General features: G+C 56.8%; 2 protein-coding genes across 5 annotated transcripts in view; one reads left to right on the forward strand and one right to left on the reverse strand.

Annotated features, from left to right (window-relative positions):
• Positions 1–206: 206 nt before the first annotated feature.
• Positions 207–7,529, forward strand: UCK1 (uridine-cytidine kinase 1). 2 transcript variants are annotated; one of them, XM_017499048.2, is made up of 7 exons: positions 207–421; positions 878–1,037; positions 1,929–2,025; positions 2,209–2,351; positions 2,441–2,535; positions 5,368–5,416; positions 6,128–7,529. In XM_017499048.2, the coding sequence occupies exons 1-7, from the start codon at positions 239–241 to the stop codon at positions 6,307–6,309; spliced, it is 909 nt and encodes a 302-aa protein (XP_017354537.1). In that variant the 5' UTR covers positions 207–238; the 3' UTR covers positions 6,310–7,529. The 2 variants fall into 2 exon arrangements, with proteins under 2 accessions (XP_017354537.1, XP_017354538.1); XM_017499049.2 differs by lacking the exon at positions 2,441–2,535 and having other exon boundaries at positions 6,128–6,282.
• POMT1 (protein O-mannosyltransferase 1) overlaps positions 7,530–13,994 on the reverse strand; it is a 22,967-nt gene continuing 16,502 nt past the window's right edge. For 2 of the 3 annotated variants that reach the window (XM_017499047.2, XM_017499045.2), the window contains 7 exons: positions 12,748–12,840; positions 12,329–12,449; positions 11,802–11,899; positions 11,104–11,217; positions 9,860–9,986; positions 9,100–9,277; positions 8,015–8,430 (listed from right to left, as the gene is read on the reverse strand). In XM_017499047.2, the coding sequence (XP_017354536.1) occupies positions 8,256–8,430; positions 9,100–9,277; positions 9,860–9,986; positions 11,104–11,217; positions 11,802–11,899; positions 12,329–12,449; positions 12,748–12,840 (906 nt within the window). In that variant the 3' untranslated portion in view covers positions 8,015–8,255. Of the gene's footprint in view, positions 8,431–9,099; positions 9,278–9,859; positions 9,987–11,103; positions 11,218–11,801; positions 11,900–12,328; positions 12,450–12,747; positions 12,841–13,994 lie in introns of all 3 variants that reach the window. The other variant, XM_017499044.2, reaches the window with a different exon arrangement.

The raw sequence follows: 13,994 nt of genomic DNA on the forward strand, positions 1-13,994 counted from the left end.
TCCAGGTGCGGACCAGGCACCTTCCCGGCCACCTGCGTCTGTGACCCTGCAGCCGGCTGGAAGCCGGGGCGCAGCTGTCCCTGCCAGCCAGCATTCGGCTCGACGGGCTGCAGGCACCGCAGGTGTGCTCACTCCGAGCCCGTCTCCCACACGCATGCGCGACTCCACTGCGTGGACTACAACTCCCGACGTGCCCCGCGCGTCTACCGGAAGTGGTCTTCGGGGTCGCCTCCAACCAATGCGCCGGGCGGGCGCGCCGGGCCTGGGGAAGGGGCGGGCGCGGGAACCTGAATGTGGGGGAGCGGAGGCCGAGATGGCTTCTGCAGGAGGCGACGACTGTCAGGGCGCCGCGCCAGAGGTCGACCGTCCGCACCAACGGCCCTTTCTGATTGGGGTGAGCGGCGGCACTGCCAGCGGGAAGGTAAGGAGCCGGGCAGGCCTTGGGGCGGCCCGGTCCTGCCGGGGTCCAGAGAGGAGACTCCAGCCCCGGCCGAGGGGTCCTCTCCCAGGCGGCGGCAGGGCGCGGGAGCGAAGGGGCGAAGGGGCGTAGTGGGGAAGGGGCTGCGGGCCGAGGTGGGCTGGGGCGGGCTGGAGCGGGCAAGGGGTTGGAGCTCCAGCCCTCGGGGGTCCCCCACAGCCTCTCTGCCGGCCGGGCCCCTCGGAGCCCCCAGTCCGTGCTGACCCTGTCGGGCCGCCGCGGCCCTCCCGCTGAGACCATCCACACCTGTTGGTGTCCTCCCCCTCCCGGGCATCCCCGCAGGGAACAGGTGGGTCAGTGTCTCCAGAAGCCAGCCCTGTGCAGAAGCCCCCAGGAGGGGCCCCGTGCCTGTCATAGGACCAGAGGTTCCAGGAGGGAATCCCGCTTCTGTGTTCCTAGTCGACAGTGTGTGAGAAGATCATGGAGCTGCTGGGGCAGAATGAGGTGGAGCAGCGGCAGCGGAAGGTGGTTATCCTGAGCCAGGACAGGTTCTACAAGGTCCTGACGGCAGAACAGAAGGCCAAGGCTTTGAAGGCACAGTACAATTTCGACCACCCAGGTACATGGAGAGCCCAGCGGTGGGGGGAGGGCAGATCCCAGGTTGGGCGTCCGCCGACCGGCTGCGCTTGGGCCCAGGGTTGGATGGATACAGACCGGCTTGAGCTGTTCCCCATGCGGACTACAGTGGAGTTGGCTGCGCGGTGAAGTCAGGGGAACTTTGATGAGTTCTCTGGGCCCTGGGTGCCCCCGTGGGAGTGTGGTTGCAGCCAGTCAGGAAGCCCGTCGCACGATGGGGAGCCCTGCCCTGCCCTGCCAAAACCGTGACCCTGGAGAAATCCTCCCATCTTCCCTTCCCACGTTGTGGCCTTTAGGGCCCTCTGCAGAAGCTCTGCCCACTGTGGCCCTTCATTTCCCTCCCCTGCCTTGAGGCAAAGTCCTCAGAGAGGCCAGTGTGGGAGGCAGTGGGTAAACCGGCGCTGGTGACCTGAAGCTCTGGCCCAGGTAAAGGGGCAGATGCGGCAGGGAGACACCTGCCACTACTGGAAGATTCCACCCTGGCTGGCTGGCACGATCAGCCTTTCCCAAGGACTTGTGGGAAGAAGTCCCACAAAGCCGCCATCTAACCAGTTAGTCCCAGAAAGAGAGAGAAGCAGAGACCCAGCCTACTCACCCCGCACAAGAGCTGATCAGAAAACCCCTGTGTTTGACATCCCAGTGGCACAGAGCATGGGCCGGAGAACAGCAAGGACAGGGTCATCCTGTAGTCTGCAGGGCTGCAGAGGGCGCTGTTGCTACCAGACACAAACTGTGGGCAGGCCTTAGTCTACCTGTGCTAGGGTCCCCGGTGTCCCCAGCACCCAGCTCTGCTGACACCAGAGCAGAGAGGGTTCCCTGCCGTCCTCTGCACGAGGGCAGCCGGCTTGTCTTGCCTCTGTCTCCATCCCTGCAGATGCCTTTGATAATGATTTGATGCACAGGACTCTAAAGAACATTGTGGAGGGCAAAACTGTGGAGGTGCCGACCTATGATTTTGTGACACACTCAAGGTAAGCAGGCGGTTCTTGGGAGGGCTGAGGAGAGGGGCCAGCTGGAACATCCCCTCTGGGCCAGTTGGTGTCTGTGGGTCCCGTACCCCCTTCCTCGGAGTCAGTGTCCCAGGAACGGAAGCTGTGTGCGTGGCCCTGGAGACCCTGTGTCTGCAGCAGGGCCTTTTCCCGTCCCCCTCTCAGGTTACCGGAGACCACGGTGGTGTACCCCGCGGACGTGGTGCTGTTTGAGGGCATCTTGGTGTTCTACAGCCAGGAGATCCGGGACATGTTCCACCTGCGCCTCTTCGTGGACACCGACTCCGACGTCAGGCTGTCTCGAAGAGGTAAGGTGGCCGAGGGCTTCCCTGCCTGCCTGGCCGGGGCTGGTGGCAGGCCCTGAGATCTGATGCGCGCCTGGCTCTCGCCATTGCAGTTCTCCGGGACGTGCGCCGAGGGAGGGACCTGGAGCAGATTCTGACGCAGTACACCACCTTTGTGAAGCCAGCCTTCGAGGAGTTCTGCCTGCCGGTACCTGCACTCGCTGCTAAGAGCCTGCTTTCCCCTTTCACAAGGACATGTGGGACCCAGCACTGTGAGAGGGCTGAGTGCTGGGTGACAGTGATCTTCTTGAAAAAAAGGAGAAGAATTTAGCTCAGTACAGCCACATACCCTGAGAGGAGTTCTTAGCTCTAAAAACATTTCTCTGTCTGCTCCTCCCTCTGCCTAGAAAAGCCCCGTATCTCCCCCACATCCACACTGGCCGCTTCCTCCCTGCCCCAGGCCCTCGCCCAGCATTCCCGTTCAACCCTCTGCACCCGGTGCCAGCCTCTCTGCCTGCTTCTCTTTCTGGGGCACTTGTCATCGGACACGTCCTGGGCACTTTCCTTATTCCCTGCAGAGTGGGAACCCCAGGAGCACCTGAGTCTGCTCACTGCCAAGACCGAGATCTGGCCCTTGGAGGGTGCATGATAGCTACCCCTCCAGGGCCTGTGTCCCCAGGCTGCTTCCGGCCAATGCTCTGCGGTCTCAGAGCGAGCCCTGCATCCAGATCCAGCTGGCTGCCAGAGAGAAAAGACGCCCCACTGTGCCTCCACCTGTTTTTTTCCTCCATTTCTCCATCTTGTGTTTCTGACTTGATGGGGCTTGTGGCTCTGCTTAGATTGGGGTGTTTTAAAGACAGCGTTGGTGGGTTAAGGTAAAAATACAGCACAAAGGAACTGAAACCAAGATTCCTGCCTTTGATACACAGGACAAGTAAGTTCTATCTGCTGTTTTATTTTTTGTTTGAGATAGAGTCGCTTTCTGTCACCCAGGCTGGAGTGTAGTGGTGTGATCTCGGCTCATGGCAACCTCCACCTCCTGGGTTCAAGTGATTCTCCTGCCTCAGCCTCCCGAGTAGCTGGGACTACAGGCGTGTGCCACCACACCCAGCTAATTTTTGTACTTTTAGTAGAGATATAGTTTCGCCATGTTGTCCAGGCTGGTCTCGAACTCCTGGCCTCAAGTGACCCACCCGTCCAGCCTCCCAAAATCCTGGGATTGAGCCACTGTGCCTGGGCTTTTTTTTTTTTTTCAAATGAGGCAGTCTCACTCTGTTGCTCAGGCTAGAGTACAATGGTGCAATCACAGCTCACTGCAGCCTTGACCTCCTAAGCTCAAGCGATCTTCCACCTCAGCAACCCGAGTAGCTGGGACCACCATGCTCGGTTAATTTGTAAAGTTTTGTAGAGATGGAGTCTCCCTGTGTTGCCCAGGCTGGTCTCAGTCTCCCACCTCAACTTTCCAAACTGCTGAGATTACAGGTGGGAGCCACTATGCCTGGCCGATCTGCTGCTATTTTTAAAAAAACTTTTGGTTTTTTTGCATTCATGTCTCTGAAATTTCTAAAATTAATTTTTAAAATAAAGTAACTTGTTATAGTCTCTCTCTCTGATTCACAGAAAGACATTTGGCAAAAACTAGGTGATTTGCAGTAAAACTCTGGATATCAAATCTGACCCAGCGACCTGAATAGAGGAAGTGCTGTCACCTGCCATATCCTGGGCCCAAGCCCCAGACGTTTTTTGTTTGTTTTTTGAGACAGGGTCTCACTGTGCCACACAGGCCCAAGTGCAATGGTGAGATCTTGGCTCACCGTAGCCTCCACCTCCCACACTCAAGTGATCCTCCCACCTCAGACTCCTGAGTAGTTGGAGACTACAGGTGTGCATCACCACATCCGGCTAATTTTTCCTTTTTTTTTTTGCAGAGATGGGGTTTCACCATGTTGGCCAGGCTGGTCTCAAACTTCTGGCCTCAAGCAATCCACCTACCTCGGCCTCCCAAAGTGGTGGGATCGCCGGCGTGCGCTCCCACGCCTGGCCCCCGGCCCCACCCAGAGCTGTTCTTGAGCCTCCTTTTCCTTCCCCGTCATGTTGAGTCACTTGTGCTGTCCTCTCCCCGGACCTCATAGGTATTTCCCGGCTGTATTCAGGTCTGTCCCTGCTGGCAGTTAAGACTGTCCGCTCTCCCGGACTCTCCCGCCTGGCAGACAATCGGACCAAAATGGAAACCAGCCCTCGCCTGTGCGCTCATGCTTTCGTGAGATGAGGCTCCAGCAGCTGCAGACACAGCTGTCCCCAGGACCCGTCCCTGTCTGCCTCTTGCAGCTCATCTCTTCTGCCGCCTCCTTGGCCCAAATCCACATGCCGGCAGCACCAACCGTTCCAAGTTCCATCCCTAGGCCCAGGCCCTGCCCTCCCTCTTCCCTCAGCTTCGCCGGATTCAGACATGTTTTCTGGGCAGCTTCCCTCTCCCTGGAGTGCCCCACCGTCTGGCTGCAGTCGCTCCCCAGCAGCCCTGCATTTCCTGGTGTATCTCCATCCCGTTCATAGCAGCAGAGCGTCTGACAGGGAATGAGAGTCAGTCAGCACTGAACACCTGAGCGGATGGATGAGGGAGTAAGGCACCCTCGCTGTCTCTGCCTGCAGTGGTTATGCATGGTGGTGGCTGTCCTGTGGCTATGCCAGGGTATTCGCAGAAGCTTCATAATTCCAGAGGAGCAGTGTCACACTTGCAGAAGTGCCGCACTTGGCTTGGCCCAGTGAATTAAGTCGTCAGCGTAGACAGCTGTCCCCTCTAATGGAACAGGAACGCTGGAAGGGGCAGTTCTTTTGGCTGCTTCAGCTGTACTTTGCCTTCTTGGATCATGGCATTTCACACCTGGCTGCTGACTGAATCCCTGTCCCCCATCTGCCGATAACACCAGTAACTCTGAGCACCTCAGGGCCACCCCTCCTGCAGTTGCATCAGTTTCTGAGCATCTTAAAACCACCTTTGAAGGAGAAGTCCTCACGAGAATCCCCCCCTTGTGCCTTACAGACAAAGAAGTATGCCGACGTGATCATCCCGAGAGGAGTGGACAATATGGGTAAGAAGCTGGCCTGCTGGGCTTTTCCCCGCCCCTCCCAGAGCCTGAGGCAGGGAGAGTTCCACCAGCGGGTAGTTACTGGGCACTCCCCTGCGCACGAGGCCTGCAGTGTTGATCTGTAGCACGGGGTTAAAATATGCTTGAAAATTTATGTAGCCGGGTACAGTGGCTCACACCTGTAATCCCAGCACCTTGGGAGGCTGAGGCAGGGGGATCACCTGAGCCCAGAAGTTCAAGATCAGCCTGGGGAACACTGCCAGACCCTATCTCTACAGAAAATAAGAAAATTAGTTGGGCGTCGTGGCATGTGCCTCTGGTCCCAGCTACTTGGGAGGCTGAGGTGTGAGGACTGCTTGCGCCTGGGAGGTCAAAGCTGCACTGAGCTGTGATGGGGCCGCTGCGCTCTGGCCTAGGCACGAAAGTAAGGCCCTGTTTCTTAAAACATATATATATATATATATATATTTATTCAAAACTGGTAGCAGAAAGTATTTTAAACAGACTCTTAACGTAAATCCGTGGGAGACCAAGTTAAGAGTCTTATTTTGCTGTGTCCTGATGCGTGTTTCTGTCTGCTGAGATTTGACCCGACCAGTTCCCAGCACGTAGACCTGTGCCTTGGGCTCTCACCCCTGGCCGATGCTGCAGGAGGGGCGGTCTCCAGGGAGGATGGATGCAGCTGACCTGCTGCTTGTGTGTCTCTTGGCGCAGTTGCCATCAACCTGATCGTGCAGCACATCCAGGACATTCTGAATGGTGACATCTGCAAATGGCACCGAGGAGGGTCCAACGGGCGGAGCTACAAGAGGACCTTTTCTGAGCCAGGGGACCAGCCTGGGATGCTGACCTCTGGCAAACGGTCGCACTTGGAGTCTAGCAGCAGACCCCACTGAGGGGCTGCCGTGCTGCCCTGAGCCTTGGGGACAGGTCTCCCACCCCGCATGTGTGTTCAGGGACCGAGCCAGGGGATGCCCACCCACACACACTGCTTCCACCCCAGGGTGGCGTTAGGAGCGGGGCCTTCGTCACTTAGGAACGGAAATGGGTGTGTCCCTCAGCCTCAACTTGCTGGGACACCGACGCGTTCCTGCAGTTCCCAGCCGCTTCCTCAGGCTCCCTGTGGTTTAAAGCTCTCTCTCTAGGCCACCGAGAAATTACACAGAATGTGCGGGAACCTTGGGAGGCTTCTGGAGGAATGTGAGGCACATATTATTGGGGAGATTGAGGAAACAGCTTGGATACTATGGCTGGCCTGGTGTTTTTTTGACAGTGAATCCACACAGAGATTTTTTTTCCAGTCTGATCTAGTTCTTACACACTCTCACAACTCAGAAGTTTTGTGAGCATATGCGTTCCGTTTTTGTTACACATCCTCATGTTTTGCTTTGTTGTTTTTGTAACACAGGCTGGTGGTGGCCTACAAACTGAATTTCATGACCCACCAGCGGTTTGCAGTCCAGCGTGGCCTACACGGATGTGGGGAGCCTCAGAGGGATGTTTTCCCCCCTTGCCTGTGCCTTAAAGGCAGAGAAGCAAGGCGGGCGTCCTGGGAGCACCCAGCAGCACACACAGGCTCTCGTGTGGGGTCAGGCTGGGAGCCCGTGCAGCAGGGTAGACAGCAGTGGAGGCCAGGTCTGTCCCTGCTGGCAGGACAGTGTCCATGTGTAGTCTTGCCTGGGGTTGGGCCCTCACTGATCCTCACAGGAGCCCCCAAGCCCAAGGTGCTGTCTAGACAGGCTGTCCCACCCCAGGGTGGCTGGTGGCCAGGTCCAGGGAGTGGTGCCTCTGGCTGCAGCATACACTGGATCACCCAGGTGCCAGCAGACGTGACTGTCCGAAGCCAATCAGTCTCCTTTGTGCCATGTGGAGCTTGTGACCTCACGTGAGCACCCGTGTCTGTGTTCCCTGGTTCTCCCTCTTGCGTGGTGGCTGCCGCTCTGTCAAGTGTCCCCTATCGCTGCCACAGGCAGTCCCAGCCCCCTTCTGTCCAGGCTGAGCCACAGTAGTGACGCAGATGTGCTGTGGTGAACTGAGCTGAGCCCCGTAGCTGTAACGGTTTTGTTGAGTGTAGGCTCCTTTGGAGGAGGAATCAATAAACAACACCAACTACAAATGCCAGTTTGTCCCTTTTTTAATTACATTAAAAAAGACAAAGTAGGGGCAAGGAGCTGTATGGATGACGTAGACCTTGGCCATCGGGGAGGAAGGTGCTACTCAGCCACGTCTCAGTGGCATCTCAGGTGGGAGGGTTTCCACACGGCACAGTGCGGAGGGCCAGCCTCAATGCTGTCAGAAAATGACACGCAAGCCCAGCCTGGCTCCCATGCAGGCAGTTCTGACAAGGAGCTGTCCAGGGATGCCTGCTGGGCTCGCTGAGGGCCAGGGTGGGACTTGCTCCCATTGGCGGGCATTCAGGGCATTCATGAAGGAGACTGGGCCACCAGATCAAACTGTGCCCTGCAGTGGTTAGCAAGGACCGGGCATTGGTCTGATGAGGCTGTCACTGGCTCCACTGCTAGCCCTGGGTTCTCAGCTGTTTTCCTCGATGACTCCTACGCTGGCCGCTGAAATACTCCCTGTGTCTTAGTTCAGGGCCTCTCAGGAGTGAGGACACGGAGGGAATGTGTTCTTCATTGTCGAGAAAAAATTAACTGCACAAAAGGAGGTGCTCATAAGAGGGCTTTTCAGGAATGAGACCACCACGTGTTCCAGTGGAGTCCCTACTGAGACCGGCCCACGTCCTCCAAGCGTGGGGGCACCCTGCTCATTAAGTACACTGACCAAAACCCTTCCACCTCATCTCGACTCCAGCAAGGGCATTCTCTGCCACGCTCTTGTTCTAGTGTTTTCGGATCAAGATGTCCCAGCTGTCTTTCCAGCGAAGGGCCTTGAGTTCTTCTGGCGAGAGTGACTTGTCCCCATAGGTGAGTGGGCGCAGCGTGTTGGACACGTGGCATGCAGAGGAGTACCAGGCCACCACCAGGGCGCTGAAGACACTCCTTTGGAGCTGGGACCTGCAAAGGTCAGAGCAGTGTGCGGGAGGATGGCGGCCACCGCGGCTTCCCTGCCCCGTCCCCTCTTGGCATCTGCTGTTTACACGGTCGCCTCCCAAGGCCTGGGTTTCTGCGTTCAGGTTTCTGTTTCTTGTCTCCCACCACTGGTGACCATCTCCTGCCTGGATGCACTGAGAGGGGTCCCCCTGACTATTCCTCAGACTTCCTCACTGGCTAGGCCACCCCCATGCAGATGCCAAAGGACTGGTCCCGAGGCCGGGAGGCCCTCACCTGCACTCCAGCCTCCAATCACACTCCGGTTTAGCTTTCTTGGGTTCTCTCTACCATACCACACAACCCGCCTGTAAGCAGCTGCCCCTCCTGACCCCGAGCCTCCCGGGGCCTTGCTCCCTGCTCCCGCACCCTCCAGGCCACCCACGCCTCTTCATCCCTCCCCCGCCTCCCCGCCCACACCACCTTCATCTCTGTCAGCCTCGACTTCTCCCTCTGGGTTCCTGTGGGGCCTCATCTGGACCTCTTCTGAACCTCCTGCATTCCCCAGACGGGCCAGGAGAATGTGAGTTAGGGTGAAATGGGTGAGGCTGGCTGCACCCCATGTGTCTGCTGCTCTGGGGCCTTCCAGCAGAGGGCTGCTGCCTGACCCAGCCACTGGTGACACAGCCCCCCCACCTGCACAGATGGTCGCTGATGTGCTGCAGGACCACAGGGAGCAGAAGGATCTGGAAGGTGAGCGCAGGCAGGTAGTGGTAGAGGAAGAGTGTCTTCTCCATCAGGAAGAACGGGAGGTAGTTCACGGCCCAGCCACCACCACACAGCGACCCCGCCAGCACCCAGCACAGCCAGGCATCTGCGGGAGAGGGTCTGAGCTGCAGTGGCTCTGCTGCTCCTACAGGCCTTTATAGAGACAGGGGTCTCACTATGTTGCCCAGGCTGGTTTTGAACTCCTGGCCTCCCAAAGAGCTGGGATTACAAGTGTGAGCCACGGCGCCCGGCCTGGCTGCCCATTTTATCCAGCCATTTCCTGCACATACAGGCAGCATGGGACTAAGGAGGTAACTCCTGCCCGCCATGCTGCACTTCACTGGATACACCGCTGACGCAATGTAGGAACGTCACTGCAACATTCTGTCTCTTGGGAGACAAACATGATTTAAGTTCCCTTAATACAGCAACAAAGAGGCTGCCTTAAGGGTTGGTTTCTATAAACTTGGTTTGTCACCTGAAGCAGTGAACTCGGCAGCAGGAGAAGGAAGAGACGTACAAATGAGCTGTGGGCCGGGCACACCTGCACACACCTGTCATCCCAGCACTGTGGGAGGCCGAGGCGGGAGGATCTCTTGAGCCCAGGAGTTCAAGACCAGCCTGGGCACCATAGCAAGACGCTATCTCTGTATTAAAAAGAAAAAAGCCATGTGGGAGGTGTCCTAACCCTGGGGGAGGTCATGGACGTTTCTTCGCCGTCGGAGCAGGTACCACAAGAACAGCAGCATGTAGATGGCCAGGGCGAGGCTGCCCGAAACCCAGATCACTATGTTTCCGAGTAGGTGGATCTGAGCCTAAAGGCACATGGGAGACACCGTTAGCCACCTGCCCTCTGCTCAGGGAGGGAAGAGGACACATGAAAGGCACTGAGATGCACACGCTACTTCAGCAGAGTTAAAAATACGCCCTGGCACAGCCCCCATCCACTAGGCCTCACTACTGCTGGGGACAGTCTGCTGCTACTCAGACCTTTCATTAAGAGCACTGATGAAGGCCGGGCATGGTGGCTCATGCCTGTAATCCCAGCACTTTGGGAGGCTGAGGTGGGCGGATAACCTGAGGTCAGGAGTTTGAGACCAGCCTGGCCAACATGGTAAAACCCCATCTCTACTAAAAATACAAAAATTAGCTGGGCATTGTGGTGGGCACCTGTAATCCCAGCTACTCTGGAGGCTGAGGCAGGGGAATTGTTTGAACCAGGGAGGTAGAGGTTGCAGTGAGCTGAGATTGGGCCACTGCACTCCAGCCTGGGCGATGAAGCCAGGCTCTGTCAAAAAAAAACCCAAAAAAACATGATGCTCTCAATTTTGTAATTAGAAACTGAAAACTGGGAGCAGATGACTCCACTTTGTTACGGCCGCTGTCCACAGAGGAGAACGCAAAGTGCGCTCAGGGCTGGTGGCAGGGCCGGGGGCAGATCTCTGGGCCTGCGCCTCTGCCTCTGCGTGTGCTGAGCCAACCTACCCGCCTCTGAGGGAGGAGGAAAAAGGCGGGCATTTCCAGCATCTGCCCGTTCAGTGAATATTTATGGGGCACTGATGACATTTTCACTCTGCCAGGTGGAGAGAGACGGTACACACATCAACAAAGCACTAGCCAGCTCCACCAGCAAATGCCATGCAGAAGATGGAATATGAGGATCTTCAAAGCACTTTCGCCAGGAAAAGGGGAACGATGTGTCCCCACAAAAGCAATCAAGCCAGGTTTCTTCATCAACAAGCACACAGGCCACGCCCCTACTCCTGGCCCCACGTTGCCAGAGAGTTTAGAGCAAAGCGAGTCACAGGCCTTTGTCAGGAAAAGCTCTGGAGAAACCCAGTACTTTCTAGGGCAACATGGCTGCTCTAATGCCAGAATTCTCAAGAAACAGAATGCGTCTCTGACTGTCAGCTGTCAGCATCGCTCACTCACGCTGGTCCTGGGGTGCAGCCAGTAGGCAATATTGGTGTCCAGGGTGACCCACTCCAGCGGGCTGGAGCTGTACTTGTGTTCTGAGTCATCACTTCTCAGCACCAGCATCCTCCACTGGAACAAAGCAGAGGCCTGAGATTGGGAGGACAGGGGACACCTCCTGCTGCATGTCAATTTGGCCAAGGAGCACACTGCTGCCCCTCAAATGTGGACTGTCCCATCTCAAGTTCATTTGGCTCATGCATCAGAGGCAGCATGATCAGAACCTGGATCCTAGCCCCAGCTGTGGCCTTGGGAGGGTCGCCCCACCCCATGTGCTCCAGTCACCTCCTCTGTAGACTAAGTGATTGGGCTGAATGCTCTCTAAGGTCACGTTCAGATTTGTGACCCTGAGTTTCTGATTCTGACTTCTCTTGGGCTCTGTTGACTGTGGCCCATGTCACTGCCCGGGGGCCTTAAGACACCCTGGCGATGTCGCAGAACCTCCTGGGCCCCTATTCCTGACCACAGGGCCAAAAGGTGTGGGCCAGGGGTGTCACACAGTCCCTTACACTGGAGAGAGGAGACACTCATCCTGTGGTGAGCCTGTGGTCCAGCGTCAAGGCCTCACTCTGGTTTGAGGCCTGTGCAGCCCCCAGGCCTCCCTGGTGAGGAATCTGCTCAGTGAGCAAGGCCAGCTTCCCCTGGCCACTCATCACCTGCAGCTCTGAGAATCTGGCCATGAAGCTCAGGTTCCTGCTGGCGTCCACCTGCACAGGTGAGTTCAGCTCCCATTCCCGCTCTCTCTGCTCCTGGCCTGGCAGAACATACATGGGCACAACAGACGGGAGCAGCGCAAGGTCAGGAGCTTAGCACAGAAGCTGTCAGCACAGCCAAAAGCTGGCTTCCTGCCTTTCCAGCAACCCACAAAGACCCCTCCTCGAATGGTATCATTCAACATAGTCTTACCCCACACCCAGGACCACCCGGTCAAATGAGGCTGCCTCCACCCTGAGAAGGCCCCACTTGCAAGGGGATAAACTGGCTGTCTTCCAGCAACACCTCGGAAGAAGCATCTTAAGATGCTACAGCCACAGCTGAGTGCGGGCTGCAAGGAGGGAGATGACCTGCCACTGAGCATGGAGAATGTGCTTGGTTCCCTTCCCACCAAAACGAGAACTCTGCTTTGGGTGTTATTAAAATCTCGAACGTGTTCCCGGAGCGGCGGAGCTGTGCACGGACTCACTCGTGCCGTAGCGGTGCTCCTCCACGTTCCACACCGTGCTGTCGTGGTAGCCCCTGGACAGTTTCTCCCCGACGATCTCCAGCTGCCGAAACCCCCAGTCAGGGAGGTGAGCCCCACTCAGCTGGTGACATCGAAGGAGAGAAAAGGGCACGATGGGAAGGCTGTGGCTCCCATGTCCACTCGGGTTGGAAGGGGAAGTACTACCCAGGGCACGCTGTCAGCAGATGGCCCTGTGGGAGCTTCACATTAGGATTCCATCCCAATAAGGTACAAAAGCCCCCCTCCCTCAGTGTAAAGTAAAGGTGTGATGACTTGAATCAAGCGTTCTGCCTGCAGAGAGGCGGTGTAGCCTGAGGGACTCAGGGAACAGACTGGAGCCCACAGCTCAGGACAGGCCAAGCCACAGACAGCGTCCCTACCTTTAAGACAGCAGAAGTATTCACGTGCACAAAGCGGACCTCTGAGAGGATGGTCTTCCAGACCTCTGTGTCGGATCTTCTGTTCACAATTTCCTGCAAAAAGAGACCTCAAGGATTATTTCATTCCTTTTCAAATTCCCTTCGATGTAAAAATAAAGACCTGTCACCAAACAATGATACTGACTCAAGCCTGGGATAAAGGGACAAGCCCCCAAGTGACAGGAGCTACAAGAGGCTGGTGCTGGGCTTCCTCCCCAATGCCCACGGCAGCTGGGCTGGATAAGACCCTGGATCCTAGCCCCGGCTGTGGCCTTGGGAGGGTCGCCCCACCCCATGTGCTCCAGTCACCTTCTCCGTAGACTAAGTGATCGGGCTGAATGCTCTCTAAGGTCACGTTCAGATTTGTGACCCTGAGTTTCTGATTCTGACTTCTCTTGGGCTCTGTTGAATGTGGCCCATGTCACTGCCCGGGGGCCTTAAGACACCCTGGCGATGTCGCAGAACCTCCTGGGCCCCTGACTATTCCAAGGTTCTGTGGGGAAGCGCACCCTCCTCCGTGCCAAGGCTGCACAAGATGCCTCCTCAGAAAATACAAAGCCTAATGTTCTTCATGCCTCTCTGCAAAGCCCATTCACTGAGAGGGCTCAGAGCAATGGCCAAAAAGCGAGCATGTCTTACGTGGCAGGACTCGAGGACGGCTCAAATGAAGGCCAGACACTGTGCCTGCAAGATACAGCGTAGAGATGTGCTCGTATCGAGTAATAAAAAAGATAACTAATGTCTGAACGGCACTTTGCCTTGTCACAGCCTAATACACAATGATCCCATGATGTCACATGGCTGTCATTTCCCCATCTTATCATCAACAACCAGAGAACCCAAGAAGCTAGGCAGGAGCAGGCATGAGGAGGCCTGGCCAGAGTCCACACTGCGGGCCAGGAGCGCACACCCCATGCATGCTCCTCCTTCCTTCTTCCATGAACTTCAGTAACTTGAAATGTGGGCTCCTGGTGCCGAAGGGGCCATCAAGGACAGAGAAGGGTGTCTGTGAGAAGCAGCGGGTGCATAGCACTCATGCCAGGGAAGGATTACGGAGGAGGGGAGGGAGATGTGGAATAAACACAGGTATACAGAGCACAGAGAAGGCAAGCGGGGCAGAGGGGCGCACTCTGCATGGAAATGGAACAGCCAGCCAGGAGCAGCGGCTCACACTTGTTATCCCAGAGACTCTGGGAGGCTGAGGTGGG

This window comes from Cebus imitator, unplaced genomic scaffold, assembly GCF_001604975.1.
Source record: "Cebus imitator isolate Cc_AM_T3 unplaced genomic scaffold, Cebus_imitator-1.0 Scaffold254, whole genome shotgun sequence".
Classification (NCBI taxonomy): Eukaryota; Metazoa; Chordata; class Mammalia; order Primates; family Cebidae; genus Cebus; species Cebus imitator.